We start from the raw sequence: 27,375 nt of genomic DNA on the forward strand, positions 1-27,375 counted from the left end.
TGTTGCTTCATCATAGGAAAATTAGTTTCTTACCTGATAATTTTCGTTCCTGTAGTACCATGGATCAGTCCAGACACCTGGGTTGTGACTCCGCACCAGCAGATGGAGACAGAGCAAGACCTGTCGGGCTCCCTACATATAGTAAGGTGCCACCCACAGCCCCTCAGTCTTACGTATTGTCAAAGCAAATTGAACGGTCAGACTAACTAACTACACGGTTCTTTAGAAACCAATTCCAACTACCCCCAGCTGGAACAGAACCACCAGACTCAAGGGCGAACGGTACAAGACCAACCTCCACAAGATAAAACATGAATCCAACCGAGCGGACTCTCCGTTACTTCAGTGCATACCCGGGCGGGAGCCTGGACTGATCCGTGGTACTACAGGAACGAAAATTATCAGGTAAGAAACTAATTTTCCTTTCCCTGTACGTACCCGGATCAGTCCAGACACCTGGGATGTACCAGAGCTAATTACCGAGGGTGGGACCAGAGAGGCCCGCTCGGAGTACTCACTCTCTCCAAAAAACCCCTGAATTAGTAGCCCGGACATGAAGACTGTAATGTGTATGTAACGACTTTCAAGTCGCCGCCCTGCAAATTTCCAGCGGGGATACCTGAGAGACTTCCGCCCAGACAAACAGGAGAAATGAGACCCGAACAAAAGATTCGTAAACTCCCGAGTCGTAACTTCCAGGTAATGGAGAAGAAGTCTGCGGACACCAAGTGTTCTCAAGTCGTTTGTCTCCTTCCATAGATGAGCAAACGCCCGGAAAAAACCAGAAGCTCGATAGGCTGGTTCAAACGAAAACGCCGACACCCCCTTCGGGAGAAAGGAAGGAACCGTCCTCAAGGAACCCCTGAAACCGAGATCCTTAAGAACCGCACCTTGTAAGACAGAGCCTGTAGCTCGGAAACTCGTCTCGCCGACCCGATAGCAATGAGGAAAACCGTCACTAAAGTAAGACTCCTTTAGGAGTGCCCGTTTCAAAGATCAAACGGCGCTGCGCACAGAGCGGAAAGAATCCAATTTAGGTTCCAAGACGTACCAGGATGTCGCACCGACGGGCGCAGAAGTTGGATTCCAAGCCGGCAAGGGAGTCGCACCGGCGGGCGTAGAAGGTTAGCTCCCCGAAGGAAACGCGCCACAGCCGGTAGGAGTGCCAAGGACATTCCTTGCACCTCACCTCTGAGGCAACTGAGCGCCGCTACCCGGACTCTAAGGGTATTACAGGACAGCCCGTTCGATAGACCCTCCTGAAGAAAGGCAAGGACCTCGGGCACGGAGGACCCGATAGGGCTCACCTTGCGAGCAACGCACCAGACCTCAATACCGCCGAAACCCGAACGTAGGCTAAGGACATAGACTGTTTCCTAGCTCTCAACAAAGTGGTGACCACCACATCCGAATGTCCCGTGTCCCTTAGACGTCTCCTCTCAAATCAAGCCGCGAGACAAAAGGGACCGCATCCACCAACTAGACGGGCCCTTGAACGGAGGCGTGTCGCGTTGCCGTGAACCGAAGAGGAGGTTCCGCTTCTAGCTGGAAAGATCTGCGAATCAAGGCCATCGACGCCACTCTGGGGCTACCAGAATCACCTCTGCCGAGTGGAACACTATTCGCCGAAGCACCCCGCCTATCAGGGGCCAAGGAGAGAACACATATTTTTTGAACTTTTGTATGTCATCTTTTTTTTTTTTTTTTTAAACAGAGCGAAGTCCGATGAAAATGAAGCCTCTGTGTCTCCTCCATACGCCGTTCCTCTGGCGAACCGGACCCCCCCCCCCCCCCCGGGGCTTCCTCCCCGGGGGCTCGTTGAGGGGAAGGCTCAGGAGGATGGCCGCCATTACCGGCTGCCTTCCGCGAGGCCTTCCTGATGCTTTCCAAAATGGCCGCCGTTCCCGCCCTGAGCGGGAACGGCTCAGCCCTGCTGCCCTCACAATGTCCAGCGCGCGGCGGCAATCGTTCCGTTCGAGAGCGGCCCCCCCGACGGACTTCCGACGATCCTTCACCGCCCGAAATGCAAGTTGCCGAAAAAAACCCCTTTGCGGGAGACCTGTGCGCCCGCCAAGCCGCGCGCACGGCAAAACCGTCCCCCTCGGCCTGCGCGGTCCTCGGCGCCGCCTGAAGAGAGAAGCGAGAGCTACAGCAGAAAAACTCAGGAACCACTCACCGCAGCCACCCGACCCCTACCCGCATAGCACAGACGGATGAGAGAGTCGGCGCGGCTAGAAACAAAGACCGAAATAAAACTTTTTTTTTTTTTTTTTTTACTTAACACCGCTGGCCAGGGTCCTGAATCTTCCGCTCCCAGCGGGGGTGAGTGAACCGGGCTCCCCGGTGTCACCCCCGATGCTGCTGCCAGAACCAGGCCGGGTCCTCGACCCTCAGCAGCGGCCTCAACCAGGGGGGGATGGTCCCCTCAGGACCTTGCAACCCCCCTGGGAGGCTTCCACACCGAGGGAGCTCTTCTTTCTTCGTCTTCAGTACTTTTTTTCCTCTTCTTTATTTTTTGTTTTTACAACTCTACCATATCCCTGACTAACTATCTTTTACCCAGGGATCCCAGAGACTGTGGGTGGACCTGCCCCATCTGCTGGAGACAGAGTAAGACTGAGGGGCTGTGGGTGGCACCTTACTATATGTAGGGAGCCCGACAGGTCTTGCTCTGTCTCCATCTGCTGGTGCGGAGTCACAACCCAGGTGTCTGGACTGATCCGGGTACGTACAGGGAACTCAACCTTCAGTCTCTAGCACTCACAGCTTCAATACTGAAAGTGAAATAGTGCTAGCAATGCCTTTCCCTACGGAGGTAAAGCAAGTTATTTTAGCAGCAAGGAAACATTCTACTTGATGCTCTTATACCTTTAAATGTAAAAGATTTTCCCTTTGGTGTTCCTTTTGTAATGAGGACCTATTCAACTGCCCCACTTTGCTGCTGCTTAAGCATCTTCTCAATCTATCTAAATCTGGTTTAAATCTAACTCCGATAGAGTACATTTAAGTGCTATTGTGGCATACCATCAACACTTACAAGGTCTTCCAGACTCTCGCCATCCCTATAGTAGTAAAATTCATCAAAGGCTTTCACCATCTTCAACCTCAGATCAGAGTCCCTTCCATGCAAATGGACTGCAACAATGTACTCTCTCAATTAATTAAATCACCATGTTAACTTTTAACAATTGTAGTCCATGCTCCCTATACATAAAATTTAAAAAATAGGGTAATGTTGAGAACACACCCTAAGTTTCCAGATAAGGTGGTATCTCAGTTTCATTTACGTTTAATTCATTTGGATTGATTTTTAACCCATACATTCACAAAAATGAACACGTGCTGAACAAACACTGGTGGACTCTTGCCAGTGACCCTTACAATCTAGAAGTGCTTTATCCCCTGAACAGCAACCCCCCTCTCCCCCAGCAAGGCTTCACATCAATATCTTAAACGTACTTTCAATGATCATTTAAAATATTGCTATGGGCTTTAGGAGGTAAAGGCCCAAATCTTTACAAATGTCTTATTCTTCCACAAAAAATCAGCTTGTTCAATATATTTCTCATAAATACATAAGCTATATATCAAGTTACGCCATTGGGTTACAGTTGGTACATCAACTTTCATCCAACAGTTCAGGATTACTTTTTTTGCTAACAGTAAAATTTTCCATAACCAGAGTTTCACATATTTCTGACCTGAGGAAATACCAGATAGATTATTAAAAAGCAGCATATTAGGACATAGGGACAGCCGAATCTTCGTCACTCCATGAATATAAGTAATAATTTGTCCCCAAAACCTACTGATATATGAACACTGCCAAAATTGATGCCCCAAAGTTCCTGGGAATGATCCGCACTTAACACACAAAGCTTACAGGGTCATTTATCAAATAGCGTTATGGCGTTTTCGCATGTGTTAAGGCTTTTTCGCATGCGTTAAGCACCTTTAATGCATGCGAAAACACCTTTAACGCATGCGATAGCACCATAACGTATGGTATGATGCAAATCAGAAAAAGAGGAGGAGTGGGTTCACTGTTTGCGAAGCCCTATTGCTCGGCTTTAATGCTGATTTTAGCTACACCTTTTTCAGTAGTGTTAAGCTGTGCGATAGGTTGCGTTAAAAGGCTTTATTGCGATGTATTCTCATATGCTGGTTTTAGTAGTCTACCTGGGTAACATCAAGCTAGGTTGAGAGAACATTGCACAAATCTCATCTTTGAGTGAGTTTCCTCACTCCGAAGGTCATCAAATCTTCAAAAGAGAGCACTTTCTGTTCGTACGTCTCACTTGGAATGTCAAAGTGGCCCCTAACCCCTACACTAATACCTAAACCTCACCTCGAGTTACTAGGTGGGCCTCCCATAGAAATATAAATACCTATCTAGTTGAGGGCATTATGGCTAGTCTCTCTCTCCCCCCCCCCCCCCCCCCAGTGGCCCCTTTTTCTATCGCATGCGATATTTAATGCATTTTGATAAATCCAGGCTAGTTAGCAAAATGCATTTTACATACTAATTCCTGTGGAATATAATATCTCATTAAAAATTTATATTGTGTTCCCTTAGTTCAACATTACAGGCAATGGAACGCAATCTCTTGAAACATCTCGCATATTGCTCCTTCTTAAGGGTGAAAGCAAGTTATCTATCCCAATTTTATATTAACTGCCCATACTCTCTTGTGATCTTATGCTTTCTTAATTTCCCATACAAATAGACTGTGTGCTGGACTGGCTCTTCGATATCAAATATCTCAGACAAAAACTCCCGATTTTCATGGGTCCAGTCGTTTATTCCTTGTTCCTGCACGTAATGCCTCGCCTGTAAGAAAGAAAAATAATGTTTATTATCTAGATCAAATTCGGTATGTACGTCTTGAAAATATTTTAAGCATCCTTCCTCATCTGTCAAATGCGCTATCACTCGCAGACCTCACTCAGCCCAAATATAAAATATCCGATTTTGCGCACCTAGCAGAAAATGTGTTGCCTAAAAATGGCAAAATTTGAGAAATGGAGAATTTCAAATCCAAAGATGAACACACATAACTCAAGATTCGAACTAATAGTACGACTAAGCTACTATGTCTGATATTTTCAAGCATTACTGCCATAGAGGCATGTAAAACAAACCTTGGGCTCAACGGAGCAAGATATTTCCTCTCCAAAGTGATGAGTGTATAAAATTTCATATTCAAGAGCCAATCCGCCACTTTGCATGTTACAGGCAATATTATACCATTTTAAATCTGCCGATCCTAAACCCCCAATGTCCCATTTTCCCATTAACTTGGCTAGTGCAATTCTTGGTTTTCCATTTTCCACACATATCCTTCTCAATTTCATTTAAATCAATCCACTGTGATTCCAATGTGTTTTTCTGGAGAAAGGTTGAACAAACTTTCATACTTTAGACTGAAGAGCCCTGTTATACTCGGAGAACCAAACTCTTTAGGAAATGTCCCCAGCTGTTTATTTCTTATGACTTAACCAAGCAAGGCCATTCAATTAAGAAACAGACCCTAATTGGCTTTCTCAATTTTTTTTTGATTCATCAATACTGGAATTCAGTATCCACAAAGTGTTAAAGTAGTAGCTCACTTTCACTCTGCTTCAATTCAAGATATATACAAAGTAGCCATTTGGTCATCTATATACACTTTTACCAAGCATTACTGTCTCAAAGAAGATTCTCGCAATAATAGTAACTTTGGCCAAGCAGGTCTAAAAAACATTCAAATAGGAGCTTCAGCTTCTCAACAATCCTCTAATCAACTGGGTTGCAAATCCTCCTTTTCAATTAATTAAATGTAACCCTCAGCTTCAGAATCCCCATTTGTGAAGCAGAATTTGGGCCTGCTTGTCCATGGAGAAAGTGAAGTTGCTTACTTGTAATAAGCATTCTCTGTGGATAGAAGGACAAATCAGTCACAAGGTCCCAGTCTCCTCCCCTTATAGTTGAAGCTCAGCATGAGAATTGACTGATAAGACTTGTGAGGTGGTGCCTGCACAGGAACATCCTTGTTTAGAAAGACTGATTTCATGAAGAACACCTGTTACATGTAAGCAACTTCGCTGCGTGTAATTTTATAAAATGGATAGAGAAAGTAAGTGTTTCCTGCATTACAAATCTATGCATATACTTTTGGGGCAGAAATATGTGATATTTTATAAATGCAGCTTCTGCCACTTAGTTTATAAAATACTAGCAGAAATCTCTGTGGGACCACTTACACATGCATTCAGTGTCTTGCACAGACTATTGAAAATTTAACTCAAAGTAAAATATTTAAAACTTGAAAGATCTTCACAAAAAAACTTGTGTATGAGGAAATGTACATACTGAAAGTAATTTTCAAATAGCCTACATAGCAGTGAAGTCTGCACGTACATTGTGCACACAGACTGTACCAAGTATTTTCAAAGCAAACCTATGCATGTACGTTTGTTTTGAAAATACTCGGGTAATTGACTATGTACATACATTCACTCATGCAAAATTACATATTCTCTTTGGATGGCATAACTTGTCAAAACATATGAGCACAAGTGCCCAATTTCTCTGTGTAAAAGTCCATGCATAACCAGGTCATGTGAATACTTTTACATGCAATCAGCCCTATGTTATTTTAATACAGTTATGTACACCGATAAACTGGGTTTATCTATGTAAATGGATTTTTAAATTATACCCATTAATGTAAATGCATGCACCTGTGTTGCGGAAGCTCTGCAGTATCTCAAAAACCACATCACAGAATTTTCTTATGTTGCTGAATCAACTTTTAGGCTGCCTCCAGAAACCAGGGAACTTAACTATAACTGAAAAATATCATTAATAAGCAAAATGGAATTGAACTAGAAGTTACAAAGTGCAAAAACCATTTTAAAAGAAATTTTGTATCTTACATTTCTGGTCAGTTCAAATATGTTCTTTTCTTGTCTTTGTCAGATGGTTGGTCTGTACAGTGAGATCATAGAACAGCTGGACCAAGCCAAGAATTCAGTTCGGAATGAGGAATAACCATATTCAAGTTTAAGTATCATGCACAGAAACTGTAGAGAAGTAAGTGTCTGATGTGACATGTGGGCCAGGAAAGATGCTGACATGACACATGGAGACACCACCACTAGAGTGTGCTGTATGTGGTCACAAATGGAAACAGGGACTAGAGTGGAAACTGTCAGACTGATTTAACACAAGGAGATTTGGCCCTAAGTTTTATTCCTTTTAGAGATTTTAATTTTATTGATCAAGATATTATTTGTATTTTTATTCTATCTTTTATATTTTAGTTTATTTGAATTTATTATTATTTTTATTTTTATGGCTGTAAACCGCTTTGTTCAATCTTTGATTGGTAAAACGGTATATAAATGTGTTAAATAAAATAATAAATAAGAATGAGCTGTCTGACTGACATGACACATGGAAGCAGCACAGCTAGACATCAGTGAGACAGCTGCCACATGGAGACATGGGTCAAGGAGGAACTTCTGACATGCCACATCTGAATATGTCACATCAGACAACTCCCTCCCTGCCTGAAGTGATGTGGAAATGCAGCCCCAGGCTGATGTCATACAGTGCTATAGAAATCACTTTACAGTTACTACTTTTGCTTGATCAGTTATGGGAACAATGAGAAATTTAATGTGCTTTTTCTGTGCAATATACAATATTTCTTGTTCTGAGCATCGTTTTGCATTATTCAAGATTTATGATAGTATTGTTGTTTAATGCTTTTGAAACAATATATTTATTAAACCTGCATCTGGTTGTTGCTGTATCCAAATTTTTCATGTGGATGACCACTTACCTGAAGTTTTGAAGACTTGAAGTAAGTCTCCGATGGCCTCAGCCTCTGCTTGAGTCAGTTATTAGTGGGGCCCTTCATTTTCATTTTTTCTGGGAATTTATCAAGGTTTATTTTCACAAGAATAAAAACAGGAGAAAATCAGTGGAAAACAATTTCTCATCATATTTTTAGGTAAATATTGGTTTCCCTGTATGTACCAGGATCAGTCCAGACAGTGGGTTATTATCCCTGTCCAGCAGATGGAGTCAGAACAAAAATTCCAAGGGGGCGGTCCTATATGACCTCATCCCCTGAGCCTCAATCCTCAGTAATTTCTGACTCCAGCAGATTGAGCACGGGACTTGCTAGTCCCCAGTGCAGGTTTTCAGGTTTTAGGCCTTTCCTGTTTCCTTTGAGGGATCAAGAATTTAAAATAAATAAATAAATAAATAAAAGAGAAGGATTGAGAATTTTTAGTTAGCTTGTTTTCTGTTCTCTAGTTTCTCACAGTTGTTTTTTGAGACCGGGGAGTCTACAGGAACTTGCTGGCTAGCTGTTTTCTCAGTTTTCCTTTCTTTCTTACAGCACCACGGGTTTTTACAAAGGTAATGGTCGTGGTGGCGGCGGCGCTCCACCGGGAAGGGATCATGGTTCACCCGTATTTGGACAATTGGCTAATACGGGCGAAGTCTCGAATCCAGGGACTTCAAGCTGTGAACCGGGTTGTTTCTCTGCTTCAGTCACTAGGATGGATAGTAAACTACAACAAGAGCCACCTCATGCCCTCCCAGTCATTGGACTATCTGGGCACCCATTTCGATACGAGGGAAGGAAAGGTGTTCCTACGGCTGGAACGTGCCCAGGCCTTAAGAATGCTGGTGCGGCGATTCATGTCTCTATCGGATCCGTCAGCCTGGGACTACCTGCAAGTACTAGGGACCATGGCATCCACGATCGATCTAGTCCCGTGGGCTTTTGCTCATCTCCGACCCTTGCAGAAGGCATTACTGTCCCGCTGGAAGCCAGTCTCACGGGATTACCAGGCGGTCCTTCCGATTCCATCGGCGACCCGGCTCAGTCTAGGTTGGTGGTTAGATCCCCAGAACCTGGCCAAAGGAGTCTCTCTAGAGACACTGGACTGGATAGTGGTCACCACGGATGCCAGTTTAACCGGATGGGGAGCGGTCTGTCAGGCGAGCTCCATCCAGGGCACTTGGACGCGGGACCAGAGGCAGTGGCCCATCAATCGTCTGGAGACCAGAGCGGTCAGGCTTGCCCTGAAGGGTTTTCTACCGCTAGTCCGTCAGAAAGCGGTCAGAATACTGTCGGACAATGCAACTACGGTATCGTACGTCAATCGTCAGGGAGGAACAAGAAGTCGGTTGGTAGCGTGGGAAGCAGAGCAGCTCATGCAGTGGGCAGAGCGTCATCTGCTTCGTCTAGCAGCTTCTCACATAGCAGGAGTGGACAACGTAGAAGCGGACTTTCTAAGTCGCCAGCGTCTGGATCCCTGGGAGTGGGAGTTATCCTTGGACGCGATGGAGCTGATGGGGGAAACCTCACATGGATCTCATGGCCACAGCGAAAAACACAAAAGCTCCTCGCTTCTTCAGTCGCAGACGAGAGCGCGGCGCGGAAGGAGTCGATGCTCTGGTTCTGCCGTGGCCCAAGCAGGTTCTTCTATATGTCTTTCCTCCATGGCCCCTGGTGGGAAAGGTACTCTGGCGTATAGAGTCTCACCCAGGTTCGGTGATTCTTGTAGCTCCGGAGTGGCCACGACGTCCCTGGTTCGCAGATCTTCTCCATCTAGCACGCGACGGGCCATTACATCTCGGTCATCTACCTAGTCTTCTCAGACAGGGTCCCATATTTTTCAAGGAGGCCGATCGCTTTTGTCTTGCGGCCTGGCTTTTGAAAGGCGCAAACTGAGGTGTCGAGGATATCCGGAATCGGTGATTTCCACCCTTCTACGTGCCAGAAAGACGTCCACCTCCGTAACATACGTGAGGGTCTGGAAGGTCTTTGAAGATTGGTGTATTGATCGCTCCATTGCTCCGGGAAGTGCCTCGGTTGCTCAGATCTTGGATTTTCTACAGGCAGGTCTGGAGTTGGGTTTAGCTTACAACTCCATCAGGCTTCAGGTGTCTGCGTTGGGGGCTCTCCTTTACAACGGTAAGGATGTTCTTCTCTCTGCGCACCCGGATATTCTTCGTTTTCTCAAAGGTGTGAGACAACTGAAACCTCCGTCCAGACCACCTTGTCCGTCCTGGAGTCTTAACTTGGTTCTTCGGGCTCTGAGTGAGGCACCTTTCGAGCCGTTGCGGATGGCTACTCTTAAGGATCTTACACTTAAGTCCATTTTTCTGGTGGCAATTAGTTCAGCTAGGCGTATCTCAGAACTTCAGGCTCTTTCGTGCCGAGAACCTTTTCTGCGATTCTCGGATGATGGAGTATCTCTGAGAACGGTACCTTCCTTTCTTCCGAAGGTTGTATCTTCCTTTCATTTGGATCAATCGGTAGAACTTCCCTCTTTTGAGGTGACGGAGCCACGACATCTACGGGTTTTGGACGTCAAGCGATGTCTTATGCAATATTTGACAGTCACTAATGAGTTCCATCTCTCCGATCATCTTTTTGTTCTTTGGTCGGGCCCCAGAAAGGGGCATAAGGCGTCCAAGGCCACCATTGCCATTTCCTCAGCATATATAGGGGTTGGTCGTCAACCTCCAATAGGAGTTAAGGCACACTCTCTTCGGGCGCAGGCCACTTCGTGGGCAGAAAACTCTTCTGTTTCAACACAAGAGATTTGCCGGGCGGCCACCTGGAAGTCTCTCCATACTTTTTCTAGGCACTATCGTTTGGATGTGCGGGCCCCTGTTTTTGGGTCCTTCGGCGATAGTGTTCTTAGAGCAGGGCTTTCATCGGCCCACCCAGTGTAGGGAAGCTTTGGTACATCCCACTGTCTGGACTGATCCTGGTACGTACAGGGAAAAGAAAATTATTTCTCACAGGACAAGCAGGATGGTTGTCCTCACAAATGGGTGACATCGAGGATGGAGCCCACCACGGAAAACTTCTGTCAAAGTTTAAACAGAACTTTGACTGGCCCCTACTGGGCATGCCCAGCAAGGCACTGACCCTGCAGCCAGCAGGGGTCTCCCTTCAGTCTTTTTTTTTTCCGCGCAGCAGTTGCCACGCGGTGAAAGGAGCTCCCTTACCACGTTCCTGACAGGAATTCGGTACTTTTCTTTCCGAAGAAAATTTGCCCCTCAGGGGTCTCCCTTCGACAAATTTTTGTCACCTTCGCGGAAACCGGTAAGTTTTTTGCCTTTTTTCCTCAACTACCGTCGAATTTGGCCCTCGAGGCCTGTTGGCACTTACCGAGCCCGCGACTAAATTTGGCCTTAAGCCATGGCGACGGGGTTCCGTCGATGTCCGGATTGTACCCGGACTATGTCAATCACAGACCCCCATAGGGTTTGTGTTTTGTGTTTGGGTAGTGAGCATGATGTCCTGACTTGCACCAAATGTGCCCTAATGACACCTAAGGGTCGCAAGGCCAGGATGGAGAAGATGGGGCTCCTCTTCCATGCACCCACCCCAACGCCATCGATAGCATCGACGTCATCGGAACCGGCACCGTCAAAATTGCACCACCATCGTCAACCCTCCGGTGACCGTCCACCATCGATGACTTCTCAGCCGTCGACTCCTGTCCCCTCCCCGGATGGGCGAGGAGACCGGAAGGACAAGCATCGCCATCGACGGCACAAGTCTCGGCCTGTCGAGGATCCACAGTCATCGACCTCTGAACAGGCCGAACCACCGACTAAGAGGCCTCGATCAGACTTGGCACCGTCCACGTCTCGTTCGCAGGCATCGAGGAAACCCTCACCCTCTCGGGGTGTGGGAGCCGTGATCCCACCGGTTACGGTGGTCCCTCCGGCTCTGCCTCAGCCTCTCTCTCCCGTCGAGCCGGGTATTGTTACCCCTGGTCTCCGGGCTGAACTGGACCGGCTGGTCCAGGAGGCCATCGAGAAAGCGATGCAAAGATTCCAACCTCCATTGGCACCGTCTCCGGCACCGATTCCGGCACCGCCACCGGCATCGACCCCGGCACCGACTCCGCCACCGAGGAAGGAACCGACCACCGAACCTTTGGTGGAAGCGCTGGCACCGCTACTACAACGTATGGAAGCACTTGTACATGCCCTTCCATCGATGATTCCAGTAGCACCGACAGCGCCATCGTCTCCGACTGGATTTTCATCGGCGGGAGAAACACCGTTCCTGATTCCCCCTTCCGGGGTGGTCCCATCAGTGCCTTCTCGTATATCTCCACCGATTTATCCTTTGGCTCCATCGGTTCCAAGACCGGCACCGACTCCATCGGCAGCACCGAAACCCTCGATGCCGTTCCCAGTACCGATTGTACCACCGGTTCCTCCAAGGTTTCCTTCGATGCCTTCGGATCCTCAACCAGGTCCATCGGGGCTTCAACCCCCAAGTGATCCCTATGATACCTGGGGTGATGATACATCTTCTGACACAGATTTACCATCACCGCCTTCTCCTACAGAGAGTAGAAAAAGATCTCCTCCAGAGGATCTCTCCTTTATTAATTTTGTAAAGGAGATGTCCGAAATTGTACCTTTTCAGCTGCAATCTGAGACCGATGACAGACACCAGATGATGGAACTGCTTCAATTTTTGGACGCTCCAAAAATCATCGCTTCCATCCCCATTCACCAGGTGTTTCTCGATCTCTTAAAGAAAAACTGGGAATCTCCTTCATCTGTATCACCAGTTAACAAGAAGGCTGACTCCACATACCTCGTCCAGTCAGCACCAGGCTTTCAAAAGCCTCAACTGGATCATCGCTCTGTTGTGGTTGAGTCCGCACAAAGAAAGGCCAAGCGTCTAAAGCCACACTCCTCCACTCCGCCGGTCAAGGACAATAAATTCCTGGACAGTGTGGGACGGAAAGTGTACCATGGAGCTATGCTGATTTCTCGCATAGCCTCATATCAACTCTACATGACGCAATATAACAGAGCCATCCTTAAACAGATGCAAGATTTTGCTGACACATTACCTGACCAATACCAGCCACAGCTTCAGGCCCTTCTTAACAAAGGGTTTGAAGCAGGGAAGCACGAGATCAGAACGGCTTATGACATCTTTGATGCCTCCACAAAGGTTTCAGCTACTGCCATTTCGGCCAGACGTTGGGCTTGGTTAAAGTCATCCAACCTTCGCCCAGAGGTCCAGGATCGTTTAGCGGATTTACCCTGCTTAGGGGACAATTTGTTTGGAGAATAAATTCAGCAAATTGTAGCTGAATTAAAAGATCACCACGAGACGTTAAATCAACTTTCTTCTGTTCCGTCTGAGGTTTCCTCCAAACAACCACTTAAGAAGGACTCTAAGAAGTCGTTCTTTCGGCCACGCCGTTACTACCCTCCATCGGCCAGGCCTCGTCCAGCTCGATCCTCTACTAGGCCTCAGCCGCGTCAGCCTAGGAAACAAAGGCCTACTGTAGCCCCTCCTCCTGGGCCTGCGGCTGGCCTTTGACTCCCCTGTAGGGAACACATGCCAAACCCCTCTTCCAGACATTCCTGTAGGAGGTCGACTGTACCATTTTCTACAACCTTGGTTGCAGATCACCTCAGATCACTGGGTGCTAACAATTATCGCACAGGGTTACCACCTCAACTTCATAACTCTTCCGGCAGACTCCCCGCCTCTTCAAGCGTGGAGTCTATCCACCCATTTGGCTCAATTACAACAGGAAGTATCTCTTCTTCTGCAATCAAATGCTATAGAACCCGTTCCTCCCTCTCAACGAGGCAAGGGATTCTATTCCAGATACTTCCTAATACCAAAGAAATCAGGGGGACTACGCCCCATTTTGGACCTTCGAGCCCTCAACAAATACCTTCAAAAAGAGAAGTTCAAAATGGTAACCCTAGGCGCGCTGCTCCCTCTGCTACAAAGAGGGGATTGGCTGTGCTCTCTCGACCTCAAGGACGTTTATACCCACATTGCGATCACACAATCCCATCGCAAATATCTGTGGTTTCTAGTAGGCCACGACCATTATCAATACCGTGTCCTACCTTTCGGTCTGGCTTCTGCCCCACGAGTCTTTACCAAATGTCTCGTAGTGGTAGCAGCATTCCTAAGGAAGGAAGGTGTCCACGTCTACCCCTACCTGGACGATTGGCTAATCAGGGCCTCCACCCAACAGATAGCTCAATCCTCCCTAAAATTGACAATTCAAACACTCCTTTCCTTAGGGTTTCTTGTCAATTACGAGAAATCTTGCTTAGTCCCGTCTCAAACCTTATCCTTCATTGGGGCAGACTTGGACACCTTACAGGCAAAGGCTTACCTTCCTCTTCAGAGGGTCCACACCCTAATATCCCTGGCTCGCCAGCTCCAGTCTCAGAACACTGCCACGGCTCGCCAGTTCCTCATTCTCCTAGGACACATGGCATCCTCGGTTCAAGTCACTCCCATGACCCGACTAGCCATGAGAGTAACACAATGGACTCTATGACACCAATGGATTCAAGCTTTTCAGCCTCTGTCCTCCATAGTCACAGTCACACAAGCGCTGCGCCTATCCTTAACCTGGTGGACGACTCAGGTCAACCTCCTTCAGGGCTTACCTTTTCTTCCACCGGATCCGCAAGTAATCCTAACCACCGACGCTTCTCACATCGGTTGGGGAGCCCATGTGGACGACTTTCAAACCCAAGGGTTATGGTCCAAAGAGGAGGCCGAACACCAGATCAATTTCCTGGAACTTCGGGCAATCCGCTATGCGCTCCAAACTTTCAAAGATCATCTATTTCATCAGATAATCTTAATCCAGACGGACAACCAAGTGGCCATGTGGTACATAAACAAGCAGGGAGGCACAGGCTCCTTCCTTCTGTGTCAGGAAGCTGCGCAGATTTGGGCGGAAGCCCTCTCCCACTCCATGTACCTCAGGGCCACTTACCTGCCGGGAGTAGACAATGTATTGGCAGACCAGCTGAGCCGTGTCTTCCAACCACACGAGTGGTCACTCGATCCTCTGGTAGCGACCTCTCTGTTTCACAAGTGGGGTTCTCCCCGCATAGACCTCTTTGCGTCCCCTCAGAACCACAAAGTGGACGATTACTGCTCTCTCATTCGGAGCCAGCACTCTCGGCCGAGAGATGCATTCTCCCTCAAGTGGACAACCGGTCTGCTCTATGCATTCCCTCCACTCCCTCTTGTGTCAAAGACTCTCGTGAAGCTACGCCAGGACGGAGGAACCATGATCCTGATAGCACCTTACTGGCCACGCCAAGTATGGTTTCCAATACTCCAGGATCTCTCCATCCGCAGGCACATTCCTCTGGGAAAGGACCCGCATCTGCTCACTCAAAACGACGGATGCCTCCTCCATCCCAACCTCCAAGCCTTGTCCCTGACGGCATGGATGTTGAAAGGTTAGTCCTTCAACCATTTAACCTTTCAGATTCCGTTTCTCGGGTCCTGATAGCTTCACGAAAGCCTTCCACAAGAAAGTCTTACTCATACAAATGGAAAAGGTACACATCATGGTGCACTTCTCAGTCCCTTGATCCCCTTTCCTGTCCAATCTCCAAATTCTTGGACTATTTATGGCATCTCTCTGAATCAGGTCTTAAAACCTCTTCTATCAGAATGCATGTCAGTGCGGTAGCCGCCTTCCATAAGGGTATTGGGGGTAATCCTATTTCAGTACAACCCCTAGTAACACGCTTTCTTAAGGGCTTACTCCATCTAAAGCCGCCCTTGCGTCCTCCGGCCCCATCCTGGGACCTTAACCTGGTACTTGGTCGTCTTATGAAACCTCCTTTCGAACCTCTGCACTCCTGTGACTTTAAATATCTCACTTGGAAAGTGTTATTCCTTTTGGCTATTACTTCAGCTCGCAGGGTTAGTGAATTACAGGCCCTAGTTACCTATCCGCCTTACACTAAGCTCCTGCAGGACTGGGCGGTACTCCGCACTCACCCTAAATTTTTACCTAAGGTAGTTTCGGAGTTTCATATCAATCAATCTATCGTACTACCTATCTTTTTTCCCAGGCCCCACTCCAACTCTGGAGAGCAGACCCTGCATACCCTAGACTGTAAACGGGCTCTAGCTTTTTACCTAGACCGTACAGTTTCTCACAGGAAGAGCACTCAATTATTCGTCTCTTTCCATCCTAACAAGTTAGGACAACCTGTGGGTAAGCAGGCTCTTTCTTCCTGGTTGGCGGACTGCATTTCTTTTTGCTATGAGCAAGCTGGCATTCCTTTTCAAGACCGTGTTAAAGCACACTCTGTGAGGGCCATGGCGACTTCAGTAGCACACCTTCGATCGGTGCCGCTTCCTGACATCTGCAAGGCTGCAACCTGGAGTTCCCTCCATACCTTTGCAGCCCACTATTGTTTGGACAAAGCTGGAAGACAGGACTCCATCTTCGGCCAATCTGTCTTGCGTAACCTTTTTCCAACCTGATGTACCAATACCCTTCCACCTACCCGGTAGGGTGCGGATGCCCTTTCCCAAATTTCTCCTCAGTTGTTGTGCCTGCTGCACACCGTTGGGTACATTTGGTGCAAGTCGGGACATCCTCAGCTCGGTACTCACCCATTTGTGAGGACAACCATCCTGCTTGTCCTGTGAGAAAGCAAATGTTGCTTACCTGATGTAACAGGTGTTCTCACAGGACAGCAGGATGTTAGTCCTCACGAAACCCGCCCGCCTCCCCGCGGTGTTGGGTTCGTTTTATTTTTACTTTCTAGGCACTGCCTGTAGCTTGAAAATCAGACTGAAGGGAGACCCCTGCTGGCTGCAGGGTCAGTGCCTTGCTGGGCATGCCCAGTAGGGGCCAGTCAAAGTTCTGTTTAAACTTTGACAGAAGTTTTCCGTGGTGGGCTCCATCCTCGATGTCACCCATTTGTGAGGACTAACATCCTGCTGTCCTGTGAGAACACCTGTTACATCAGGTAAGCAACATTTGCTTTCTCACCTGCTAATTTTCATTCCTGTAGTACCAAGGATCAGTCCAGACGCCCTCCCTATTGGTTTGTGGACAGTTTTGTGGGATATGCCTCTGCTCTTTTTCTCTCTACTTGTCTGTATACTACAAGATACCTTGGGGCTCCAAGGTTTTTCTACTTGAACAGTTTTTTGGTTTGCAAGTTCCAAGTTTTTCTCACTTATCTTAATGTTATTCAAAGTTCTGGAATTTCAGTTTTTTATTCTATATGTTCAGTTCTTGATCCCTCTGTCTCTTCTCTTCTTGGCTTTGTAAGTCTAGTTACTGAGGATTGAGGCTCAGGGGATGAGGTCATATAGGACCACCCCCTTGGAATTTTTGTTCTGACTCCATCTGCTGGACAGGGATAATAACCCACTGTCTGGACTGATCCTTGGTACTACAGGAACGAAAATTAGCAGGTGAGAAATAATTTTCTTATGCCGCCCCCCCCTGCCCCCAACAAAACAATGACCAGGCTTCTCTTCTCAGCGCCCTCATCTTTCTTCCTGCGCCCAGCTCCTCACCCTCCAGCATACCACCTCCATACCCCCGCCCCCCCTCTTCTTCCGTCCCTCTTCTCTTTCCCATCCCCATCCCCGCTTGCTCTCTGCCACATCTTCTCCCCAACCTTGCTCTCTCTTTGTCCCATCTTCCTCCCCCCTGATTTCCTCACTCACCCTCATTCACACCCTCCCCCACAGTCTCCTCATTCCTTCACTGACCTCTACTCATCTCCTTCACTCCCACCCCCGCCATTCCAACTTTTATTCCCTACCCTCCAGTTTCCTCCCCCACTTCCACTCCCCACAATCCCCTCATTCACCTCTTCCATTCCTTCCCACAATCCCCTCACCCACCTCCCATGTTACCTTCACTTCCTTCACTCTCCATCACTCCCTCCCCCTGGAAGGGAATCATCATTGGCACTAGCCCCCCCCCAATGCCATCACCCACTTCCATGCTCCTAAAGAATCATGGCCTTGTAGGACCTCAGGTCTCTTGTTCCTCCGTGGCTGTCAGCACTTGATTAATACAATTAGCCACTGGCAGCTGAGGAGGAGGGAAGTGGTCGTGAGGCACTGTAAAGCCAGCATCCTCACTTTAGGACCATGGAAGGTGTCTGACTTGGATCAGGTATTGGGGCAGGGATAGTGGAAGCAGTGGCAGCAGCTGCTGCTGGGTTGGGGGGGGGGGGGGGGGAAATAGGTCAGGCCAATGAAGCTTTACTTGTTCTGTTGCCTTTAGAAATTTTAGGGAGCCTTGGCCCCTGCAGACATCCCCTCCACTCTGGTATCTAAAGCCTATGCTTTCTCCATATACACAACATTAGGGTGACAATTAGTTTAAATCAATTTTCCCCTTTGTAAAAATTCAAGAATTTACAGATGAAAATTAGTTTAAACCATAAATGAAGGCCCCTAGTTATTAGCCACAAAGTGCTGAGCTGCACTTCCTGCAGAGGTATATGTACTAGGGCTGACGTCAGATTGAAATCTGATCCGTCTCCAACTGCTATCAGGAATATACTATACCCATTGGTCCTGAGCCCATCTGCTACACGCTAGGAAAGACTAGTTTGGCTGTGTGCTTTAGGTTTCCCTGAGGATGTCCTTGAAAAGCTTAGATGCTCCATGCAGAGGTGACATTCTCTTTGAGGAAAAGGTAAAAGCAACAGTAGCTATCATTAAGGATCACTGTGCTATCTTCCTCACTCTCTCAGCAACTACAAATGAACAGCGCTCAGCGTCTTAAGAAAGCTCAGCATCATTCCTGCAGAAGACTATGATATTTTCACCAGCAGCTTCAGAGCAGACCTTGTGCCAAGGAAACAACATAGCCTAGGTCTCTGCAACAAATACAGGCAAAGGCCTATATACATTTTTAACTGCAATCTCAAAAGCTTTTCTCTATTATACAGACTTCCAGTGGGGAGAAAGTAGCAGTATTTCAAACCAGCATGGTCTTTAGTACAGCTGTGCAGGCAAAAACATTGCTTCATTTCTTTGGGGGGATGCTTCTGTCCAAATTGTGTCATTCAGTATTTTTGTTTTTTTAGGTTTTGGAAAATAGTGCATATCAAGGTGAATTTTAAAAGCTATCAATGCGCCAAAAATCTGATGAGCGAGCATTTAGCACATGTGCATATCCACTCAATTTTGTAAGCTGCCCACAGATGCCTACAAGTACTGATGTGCAAATATCTCACACTGAGGAAAAAAGGGGTGGAATATGGGCAGAGAATGGGCATTCAGGGGCCAAGAAATATGTGCACATGTTCCTATGCACATGCCCAAGTATATTGCAGCACAGTTATTTCTGCTATGGATAAGGTGTAAGTCTGAATAAAACTATTTCCAGCATTATCCCAGGACAAGCAGGATGCTAGTTCTCACATATGGGTGACATCAGTAATGGAGCCCTATGTACGGAAAACTTCTGTAAAAGTTTCTATGAAACTTTTGACTGGCACCAGAGTGCCTACTGAGCATGCCCAGCATGCTATGATATTCCCTGCCACAGGGGTCTCCCTTTAGTCTTTTTTTTTCCGCGAAGCAGTTAGCCTCGCGGTTATTAGGAGTCCTGTGGGATTCTCCACAACTTTTTCCTCACGGAAAACTCTAAAAAACTTCAACCGCAAAGGGTCTCCCTTAGTATAGACATCGCGGTAAGTTTTTACCGATTTCGCGGTTCCGTTCCGTTTTTCCAAATTTTTTACCTGAGTCATAGGCCGTCGACGGCTGTCCGGCCACAAAATGACTACAGGCTTCAAAAAATGCCCAAAATGCACGAGGAACATGTCCATCACAGACCCTCACCAGGACTGTGTCCTCTGCCTGGGTGAAGGGCATGATGTAAAAAATTGTCCCTTATGTGCTACGATGACCTTGAAAGGTCGACGTCTGCGGCTAGATAAAATGGAACAGTTGTTTAAAATACAACTGGTTACTGCTCCATCTACTTCCACACAATCGTCTCCGGCTGGGTCGATTAGGAAAGTCGTCCTGAAAAAACGCCATTCAGGTGAGTCGGGAGACGCTCCATTTTCCTCCCCCTCGCCCAGGGCGTCAACATCGGGCAGTGAGAAAGCCCGCGAAAAAGACAAACATCGCCATCGGCATTGTAGGCCGCATACGGCATTCGCTACACCGATACCCGGCGAGCCATCGACGGAAGACGGGGCACCGGTTAAGAAACCCCGGCTCCAGGGTAAGGCTTCTGAGCCATCGACAAGGCGATCCTCGCCGATTCCGGCGGAAGGAACCGTGCCTCCTCAGGGCTCTGAGGATGTACTGATGTCGCTACCACCGCCTCCCCCCATGGGTGCTCTGTTCACACCATCCATGCGGGCGGAACTTGACGTTTACATACGCCAAGCGGTCAGGGATGCCTTCGAAGCGATGTCGCGACCTGCTACACCAGTTCTACCATCGACACCGATCATAATAAGATCGTCGATTCCATCGCCAGTACCCTCGATGCCGATGCCGAGGAAATCACCGCAATCATCGATGACGTCGGTTCCAGCACCGGTGCCGTCCATGCCGCAACCAGCCATGCCGTCGATGCCGATGCCTCAGATTCCATCGATTCCAATGCGGCCACCGACCCTGATGACACCATCGGTGCCAACTCATGATTCGTCCATTTTTCAACCTTTGATGGACAGATTGGACTCACTTATCCATGCTTTCTCCTCTTCACCACAAGATCTAGGTTCTGGTCAACATCAGGAACCATTACCAGGTCCGTCAGGTGTCATACCACCCATCAGACCACAAACACCAGTCTCTGAGATCCCATTTAAGCCTCCTAGGCCAACAGGGCATCCTCTGGACACTAGTGACTCAGAATTTTCATCTGAGGAAGATATCCTCTCTGAGCCTTCACCACCAGAGGACAGGAGAAAATCACCACCGGAGGATCTTTCATTTTCTAATTTTATAAAGGAAATGTCTGAAACCATCCCTTTCTCCCTCCTCTCAGAGATAGACAGCAGACAAAAAACCTTGGAGGTACTTCAATTCGTAGATCCTCCTAAGGAAATTCTTGCCATTCCAGTTCACGAGGTCTTACAGGAATTGATGTACAGGATGTGGGAGCACCCTGGGTCTGTGGCAGCAGTCAATAAGCGTGCTGATGCCACTTATCTGGTTCAGCCCATCCCAGGGTTTCAAAAAACTCAATTGCCACATCAATCAGTAGTGGTCGAGTCGGCCCAGAAGAAGGCCAAGAGGTTAAAACAGCATGCCTCCACACCTCCTGGGAAAGATAACCGGTTCCTAGACAATCTTGGAAGGAAAATCTTCCAAGCTGCCATGCTGGTATCCAGAATAAATTCTTACCAGCTTTTCATGAATCAGTACCAGCGAGACCTGTGGAAACAGGTTGAAACACTGTCACACCAATTACCTGACCAACTTCAGGACGGATTGCTAAGACTCGTGCACAAAGGCCTAGAGGCGGGCAAACACGAGGTAAGGGCCACATATGATTCCTTTGAGACAGCCTCCCGATTGTCAGCATCAGGAATCACAGCTAGGAGATGGGCCTGGTTAAAATCATCGGAGCTGAGACCAGAGGTACAGGAACGCTTGGCGGACTTGCCTTGCCTGGGGGAAAACCTCTTTGGTGATAAAGTCAAAGAGGCGGTGGCGACCATCAAGGACCACACTGAAACCCTTAAACAGCTGTCTCAGCTGCCACAAGAATTACACCAACCTTCTAGGAGGCTTCCAAGAAGGGAACCAAGGAAACCATATTATCGTCCTAGGCGATACTATCCTCCAGCAACCAGACCCAGACAACAACGGCCTACTCAACGGTCACAACCTCCCTGCTAGGCCTCAGCAGCCTCCGCCTGCGGCATCCACTTCTGGGTTTTGAAATCCAACCAGAGAGCAGGAGCCATTCCCAAATTCCTCATCCACAATTACCTGTAGGAGGCCGAATTTCTCATTACCATCAAACTTGGACCTCCATCACAACGGACCAATGGGCACTCTCAATAACAACTCAAGGGTACCGCTTGGATTTCCTCACTGTACCAAACGAAAATCCTCCTATTCCATCTTGGACAGTGTCTCATCACTCCACAATTCTACAAGCAGAATTATCCACCCTACTGACTGCCAGGGCCATAGAAAGAGTTCCCAGGCCTCAGTGGGGCAGAGGATTCTACTCCCGATATTTCCTCATTCCAAAGAAAACCGGGGGCCTAAGTCCTATCCTGGATCTCAGGAATCTCAACAAATTTCTAAAGAAAGAAAAATTCAGGATGGTGTCATTAGGCACCATGCTACCTCTTCTTCAAAAAGGAGATTGGCTCTGCTCTCTGGATCTTCAAGACGCTTACGCTCACATTCCCATTTTTCCTCATCGAAAATACCTGCGATTTCTGGTGGAAGGTCAACACTTCCAACACCGAGTACTGCCTTTCGGCCTAGCCTCAGCACCTCGAGTGTTCACAAAGTGTCTTGCAGTAGCGGTGGCACATCTTCACAAGCAAAGAGTACATGTCTTTCCTTACTTGGACGATTGGCTCATCAGCAGTCAAACACAAAGCGGAGCTCTCTCTTCTCTCCATCTCACAATAAAGTTGCTTCACTCCTTGGGGTTTCTCATCAACTACGAGAAATCCCATCTCACACCATCTCACCAGTTGCAGTTCATAGGTGCAGATCTCAACACCATCACAGCGAAAGCCTTTCTTCCAAGAGACCGTGCTCAAGCGCTCGTTCTCCTAGCGCACTCTGTTCGCAATCAATCTCGAGTTACAGCTCATCAGTGCCTCACCCTGCTCGGACACATGGCCTCAACGGTTCATGTTACTCCCATGGCCAGGCTCACCATGCGACTAACGCAATGGACACTCAAATCTCAATGGATTCAAGCCATTCAACCATTGTCCACTCCCATTCGTATCACACAAGATCTAAGATCATCTCTTCTCTGGTGGACATCCACAATCAACTTGCTCAAAGGCCTGCCTTTCCAGCAACCAGCTCCACAAGTGACTTTAACTAAAGATGCGTCCACCTTAGGGTGGGGAGCGCACATTGCTCACCTAAAGACACAAGGCACATGGACAAGGCAAGAAGCCTTTCAAATAAATTTTCTGGAACTTCGAGCTATACGCTGTGCTCTACATGCGTTCAAGGACTGCCTTTCACACAAAACTGTTCTGATCCAAACGGACAACACAGTAGCCATGTGGTACATCAACAAGCAGGGAGGCACAGGCTCGTACCTCCTTTGTCAGGAAGCAGTTCAGATTTGGGACTGGGCCCTAGCACACTCAATTCTTCTGCGGGCCACCTACCTAGCAGGCATCCACAACACAGTAGCGGATCGCCTCAGTCGTCACTTCCAACCACACGAGTGGTCTCTGAACCCATCGCTAGCAACCAAGATTTTTCAGCATTGGAGTCAACCAACAATAGATCTCTTTGCATCCCACCTGAACTACAAAGTGAACAATTACTGCTCCCTCCTCTGGCAGTCCAACAGCCTACCAAGGGACGCCTTTGCTCGCCATTGGAATTCAGGCCTGTTATACGCGTATCCTCCGATACCACTCATAACCAAAACACTAGTGAAGCTACAACAGGACAAGGGGACAATGATACTCATAGCCCCCATATTGGCCTCGACAAGTATGGTTTCCCACACTGCTAGATCTCTCAGTCAGGGATCCAATTCGCCTGGGAGTAGCTCCCAATCTGATAACTCAGGAACAGGGCCAGTTGCGCCATCCCATCCTTCAATCCCTGTCCCTGACAGCATGGATGTTGAGAGCTTGATCTTACAACCTCTCAACCTTCCAACCACTATATCTCAAGTACTTATAGCTTCACGAAAACCTTCCACTAGAAAGAATTATTCTTACAAATGGAAAAGGTTTACACTGTGGTGCACTCAGAAAGATTTAGATCCTTTCACCTGCCCCACTACCTCGCTACTAGATTATCTTTACCATCTCTCAGACTCTGGTCTTAAGACGTCATCTGTAAGGGTACACTTAAATGCAATCTCAGCTTACCATAACAAACTGGGAGATGCACCTATTTCTACACAGCCTCTCGTAAGCAGATTCATGAGAGGTCTAACTCACATTAAACCTCCAGTTCATTCCCCGAGCATACAATGGGATCTGAACGTAGTACTAACTAGGCTTATGCGTTCTCCATTTGAACCCATAAATACCTGTGACCTTAAATACCTTACTTGGAAAACGGTGTTTCTCATAGCCATTACATCAGCTAGAAGGGTCAGTGAATTGCAAGCGCTAGTCACATACGAACCTTTCACAAAGTTCCTACATGACAGGGTAGTCCTCCGTACACATCCAAAATTCCTTCCTAAGGTTGTCACAGAATTTCACTTGAACCAATCAATAGTTTTACCAACATTCTTTCCTAGGCCTCATTCCCACCAGGGTGAAAGAGCCTTACACACTTTGGACTGTAAGCGTGCGTTATCCTTCTATTTAAACCGCACAACAGCCCAAAGGAAATCCAGTCAGCTGTTTGTATCCTACGATCCAAACAAACCGGGTAAAGCAGTGGGTAAGCATACTCTGTCAAACTGGTTAGCAGATTGCATACAGTTTTGTTATGAAAAAGCAGGCCTTACTCTTCAAGGGCGAGTAAAAGCACACTCAGTCAGAGCAATGTCAACTTCAGTAGCACACCTTCGCTCTGTACCTATTCTGGACATTTGTAAAGCAGCAACATGGAGTTCTCTTCACACCTTTGCAGCGCACTACTGTTTAGACAAAGAAGGAAGACAAGATTCAGCATATGGACAATCTGTCTTAAAGAACTTGTTTCCAGTATAACCCCAACTCCTTCTACATCCAACCTGCTGTGATTTCGGCTGATTCATTTCAACAATAGTTCACTGTTGCTTCACCACAAAATGACTCAGCCTCTAGCTTGCTAATCACCCATATGTGAGGACTAGCATCCTGCTTGTCCTGGGATAAAGCAAAATTGCTTACCTTGTAATAGGTGTTATCCCAGGACAGCAGGATGTAGTCCTCACGAAACCCACCCGCCACCCCGCGGAGTTGGGTCCGATACGTTTTATTATTTTATTTTGGCTAACGCTATTGCTACAAATCAAGACTAAAGGGAGACCCCTGTGGCAGGGAATATCATAGCATGCTGGGCATGCTCAGTAGGCACTCTGGTGCCAGTCAAAAGTTTCATAGAAACTTTTACAGAAGTTTTCCGTACATAGGGCTCCATTACTGATGTCACCCATATGTGAGGACTACATCCTGCTGTCCTGGGATAACACCTATTACAAGGTAAGCAATTTTGCTTTCTAGGTTAACTAGGGGGGAGTGCAGACTAAAGAACCAGGGGGGTCTGGAGGATCTAGCTGTACACTGGGCAAAGTGGTGGATGAACTGATGAAACTGATCATGGGCTGGACACACAGCTTTTATAAAGCTCAAAGCCAACTTACGCTGCTGTATGCATACAAGCTTAAAATTAGGGGCACACATATGTGTATGATATAAAATTACAGTGCAACTGGCCACGTATTCATACACGTGTATATGTGTACCTGCAGTTATTTGATATTATTTACAAATAGTGTGCACTAGATGTGATACTCATCATGCAGAAAAGGAATCTCCTGCATCCCAACCTTCTGAAAAGGTTTGTTCTTGATAGCTACTTCTCTCGAATAATAAGTGTCATACTCTCCTTAAACACAAATTTTTCATAAGAATAGATCTGAAAACTCATCCTAAATTTCTACCAAAAATAGTCTTTCATTTAAATTGGTTCATTGTTTTGCCAACATTCTTTGCAAGACTACATTCTTTTAAGAGTGAGCAAACTCTACCTACATTGGACCGCAGAAGAGAGTTACTATTCTGTTTACAAAGAACAAAATCTTACAGAAAGTCCTCACAACTTTTTGTTTCTTTCAACCCTCTTATGGCTACAATCAGCATTGCATTTTCAAAGTAAAGTAAAAGCCCATCAAGTTAGGGTTACTGCAGCTTCCTTGGTATGTGTCTGATCTGCAAAGCTACTACTTGGTCTTCCACCCATACTTTCACTGTTCATTACTGGCTAGAAAATGCTTCATGCCGGTACAGCAGTTTTGTTCTGGCAGTTCTGCAAAGGTGAAATTACACTTACCTGATAATTTCCTTTCTTCTAGGACAGACAGACCAGTCCACTCAAGTGGGTAATGCACTCCAACCAGCAGATGGAGACAGACATCAACTGACTCGATATCACACTCATATAGCACTGCCCTAACATCAGCCTGCCAGTATTCCTATAAAAGCCAACAGTGGACAACTGGATAACACTAACTTCAACACTATACATTTCCTCCCCCAACCATTAACGTTTTTTTAGTTTTTACTTCCAGTGAGGACTCAGAAGAGAAGGAAATGTAATAAACATAACAAGTAAAGGTGGCACACACTTACCAGGTCCCTCGATGATCCAGAAATCTGCATCAGCCTTCAAGTTTTGCCTCTGAGAATCTCCCTGAGGACAAAGAAAATACTGTACAGCACAGCACAGCACAGGCAGCTCAGGGCGGGAATGTGGACTGGCCTGCCTGTCCTAGAGGAAAGAAAATTATCAGGTAAGTAGTAATTTCACTTTCCTCTGCATTCAAGCAGGCCAGTCTACACAAGTGGGATGTACTAAAGCTACTTCCTTCTCAGGCAGGAGGATGCCATTGCTCCCTGCAACATTTCTCTGGTAAAAGACGCATCTTCCCGAACTCCAACTTCAAATGATAATGCTTGGAAAAGGTATGCAACGAAGACCATATTGTTGCTCTACAGATCTCTGATAGAACAACTGTAACCTCACCCACTTGTGCTCTTGTAGAATGAGCTCTAATCTGTGTCAGCAATGGCTGACCTGGATCCACATAGGCCACCTGTGCTTTGGAAGAAGGGGCCCTAATTTAGCTGGGCAAAGGCTTCTTCACATCCACATAAGCCGCTGTTATCTCCTTAATCCAACATGTCACTGTGATGCGTGAAGCCACATCCCCCTTCTTCATACCGCCATGAAGGATAAAAAGGATAAAAAGACATTTCCGAAAAGTACTGGTAACCTTAAGAAATCACAAAAGATGCCACCTCACATCCAAGGGATGCAAGATGTGACACTCTTGCTCTTCCAGTGTCCTATCCAAAGACAATAATGATATAGACAGATTCAAGTGAAAGTCAGACATAATTTTCGGCACCTGTCTGGGGGTAATCACTAAGGAAGGCTCTTGATAAGAAAGAGCCCGTAATTTCAAAATCCTCCTTGCCAAATATATAGTGACAAGAGACACAATCTTCAGAGATAGAAAGACAAGGGAAGCTGCCGAAGATGATGGAAAGTGGAACCCACCAAAAGGTCAAAACCAGATTAAGAATCCAAAGCGCACTGATATTCAGTGATGGTTGAATATGCTGAACCCTTCTCAAAAATCTAGAAACGTCTGGTGCAAGGAGAGAGGTCTTCCCTGAATTCG

The 27,375-nt window shown here is 47.0% G+C and overlaps 1 protein-coding gene across 1 annotated transcript in view; it reads left to right on the top strand.

The window, feature by feature from the left end:
• The window catches only part of TEX11 (testis expressed 11), a 974,891-nt gene extending 967,117 nt beyond the window's left edge, over window positions 1–7,774 (top strand). Inside the window, exon 30 of the mRNA XM_029607248.1 lies at window positions 6,962–7,774. Within this exon, the coding sequence (XP_029463108.1) occupies window positions 6,962–7,033 (72 nt within the window). The 3' untranslated portion in view covers window positions 7,034–7,774. The remainder of the gene's footprint in view (window positions 1–6,961) is intronic.
• The last annotated feature ends 19,601 nt before the right edge of the window (window positions 7,775–27,375 follow it).

Source organism: Rhinatrema bivittatum, chromosome 6, assembly GCF_901001135.1.
Source record: "Rhinatrema bivittatum chromosome 6, aRhiBiv1.1, whole genome shotgun sequence".
NCBI lineage: Eukaryota > Metazoa > Chordata > Amphibia > Gymnophiona > Rhinatrematidae > Rhinatrema > Rhinatrema bivittatum.